This window comes from Cebus imitator, unplaced genomic scaffold (assembly GCF_001604975.1).
Source record: "Cebus imitator isolate Cc_AM_T3 unplaced genomic scaffold, Cebus_imitator-1.0 Scaffold434, whole genome shotgun sequence".
Classification (NCBI taxonomy): Eukaryota; Metazoa; Chordata; class Mammalia; order Primates; family Cebidae; genus Cebus; species Cebus imitator.
In genome coordinates, this window is record NW_016107749.1 from 440,591 (window position 1) to 442,743 (window position 2,153).

Here is a 2,153-nt window from a genome sequence, read left to right on the forward strand (position 1 = left end):
AAATAATTTTCCTGTGTGTATTTCTGCAGAAGTTTCCTAGGAATAAAATTGTGTGTCAAAGTGAAGGTGCATTTTTTATTTTGATGCATACTGCCAAATTCCCTCTAGGAAACTTTACCTTAATCATCCTGTGTTCCTCATTTCCTTAGCACAATGTCTGGTACTTTTCAGGTGATAAATAAATGTTCAGTGGGTGAAATGCATGACCTGACCCAGCAAATGCAATGTATGTTGAGATAGTCACACACCCAAAAAAACATAAAATATGACAATGACTGACAATGAAAAGATGAGAATATTTTACCACCGTATTTGTATGCACTTCTTGTTGAGGCACTGGTTAGGGTAAACAACAAACGCTAATGCATCTTACGCAGAAGGATGTTTTCGAAGTGATTACCAGGTATCTTGCAAAATTATGTATCCAAAGATTAAACACTCAATTTAATAAGAATACACTAATAACGCCAGCATTTTACAACCCCCAACCTACTAGATATAAGAGATTTCCAGAGATCTTATGGTCTGCCATTTTCTCTTTACTTGCAAAACTGCCTGCACCCCTGACCCTAATCTCCAGAAATCAAGATTCTGCAGTGGGGGCTGCATTTAACAAGCGCTCCAGGTTAACCTAATGAACTGTAAAGCGTGACAGCGCGTGCATTAAAAGGGCTTTAAGAAGAGGAGTTTCTGAATTAGATTTGCGTTTTAGAAAGATCCCTCTAGCTGTAGAGTGTAGAATCAACTAGAAGTAGGCAAAGATAGTTAATGGCATTTTCAGCCCAGCGTGTGAACGGCCTAGATGGCCGTAGCGCTGGGCCGCCCCCTGCCGGCCCTCAGCAGCCTCGTTGTGAGCCGGGCATAGGCGGGCGGCTGCCGATTGCGACTGCGCGCTCCGAGGTCTGCAAAGCCAGCGCAGGGGCACCTGCAACAGCACCACTCAAGACCGGAAGCGGAAATGGAATCGAGATAGCGTCGCGCGCTTAGTCGGCCGCAGCCACCTCCACGCCCTAGGCCGGGCCGATTCACTGAGTCGCCGGAAGCGGAAGTCGCTGAGGGGTGGTGGGGCGGTTGAGAAAGTGTCGGTTTATCTTCGCGTTCCTTGGGTTCTCGCCGCGGCTTGCCTGGGCAAGTAAAGCGCGATTGTGACAGTTCTGCAGCCCCGCTGACTCGGCTGAAACCAGCTCCCGGCCCGAACCCTCGCCCGAGGGGGTGTTCCGATTCCTCCCGCGGACTCCTTGGGACCCGCGGTTCCGGGAGTCCCTTGCCCAGGGTCCCTTTCTTGCAGTGAGGCTCCGTCCGGCTTCCCCGTGTCCCCGCAGACCCCCATCATGGGCAACACGAGCAGTGAACGCGCCGCGCTGGAGCGGCATGGTGGCCATAAGACGCCCCGGAGGGACAGCTCGGGGGGCACCAAGGACGGGGACAGGCCCAAGATCCTGATGGACAGCCCCGAGGATGCCGACCTCTTCCACTCCGAGGAAATCAAGGTGTGAGGGGTGTGGGAGAATCCGATTCCCGTTGACTGATGGTGAGGAGAGGAACCCTCCACTAGATTCCTGCCACATTCTTTCGAAAACCATCAGAACGAGGAGGGAGGTGGTACCTTACCCGATGCACTTAAAAGCCGGATGGTCCTGTAAGAGCCCTCTTAGTCCAGGAACCTGTGTCTAATTAGCAATATGAGAAAGTCATCCCGAGGGAGGAGACACGCACTTCGTTTCACATCATTAAGGAGAAGCAGCTCTGGGACAGAGTTTCAATTCTTAATTAATTCAGAGAGTCGAGCTAACAGCATTTGAGTCCCAGCCTCTGCCGTTCTCTTAGGTGTAATTAATTTCGCCGATTTGAGACAAATTCCCTCACCTTTACACAGACTGGAACTTCTGTAAAAGAGAGTTTATTATCCATGTTGGAGGCGAACCAGGTGCATGCACAAGCTGAAAGCGTGGAACGGCTGACGGCAGTTGCCAGAGGTGTTTAGTTCTGTCAACACTTTTGATTCACCCTACTTACTTTTTTTAAAGACAGGTGTCTCACTATGTTCTCCAGGCTGGTCTCGAATTCCTGGGTTCAAGCAATGCTCATGCCTCGGCCTCCCGAAGTGCTGGGATTATAGGCGTGAGCTACAGTGATGGCCGGTTCAGGCTTTT

At 50.4% G+C, this 2,153-nt stretch overlaps 1 protein-coding gene across 1 annotated transcript in view; it reads left to right on the forward strand.

The window, feature by feature from the left end:
• Positions 1–848: 848 nt before the first annotated feature.
• Positions 849–2,153, forward strand: part of PRKAB1 (protein kinase AMP-activated non-catalytic subunit beta 1) — a 13,278-nt gene continuing 11,973 nt past the window's right edge. Inside the window, exon 1 of the mRNA XM_017510209.1 lies at positions 849–1,490. Within this exon, the coding sequence (XP_017365698.1) occupies positions 1,332–1,490 (159 nt within the window). The 5' untranslated portion in view covers positions 849–1,331. The remainder of the gene's footprint in view (positions 1,491–2,153) is intronic.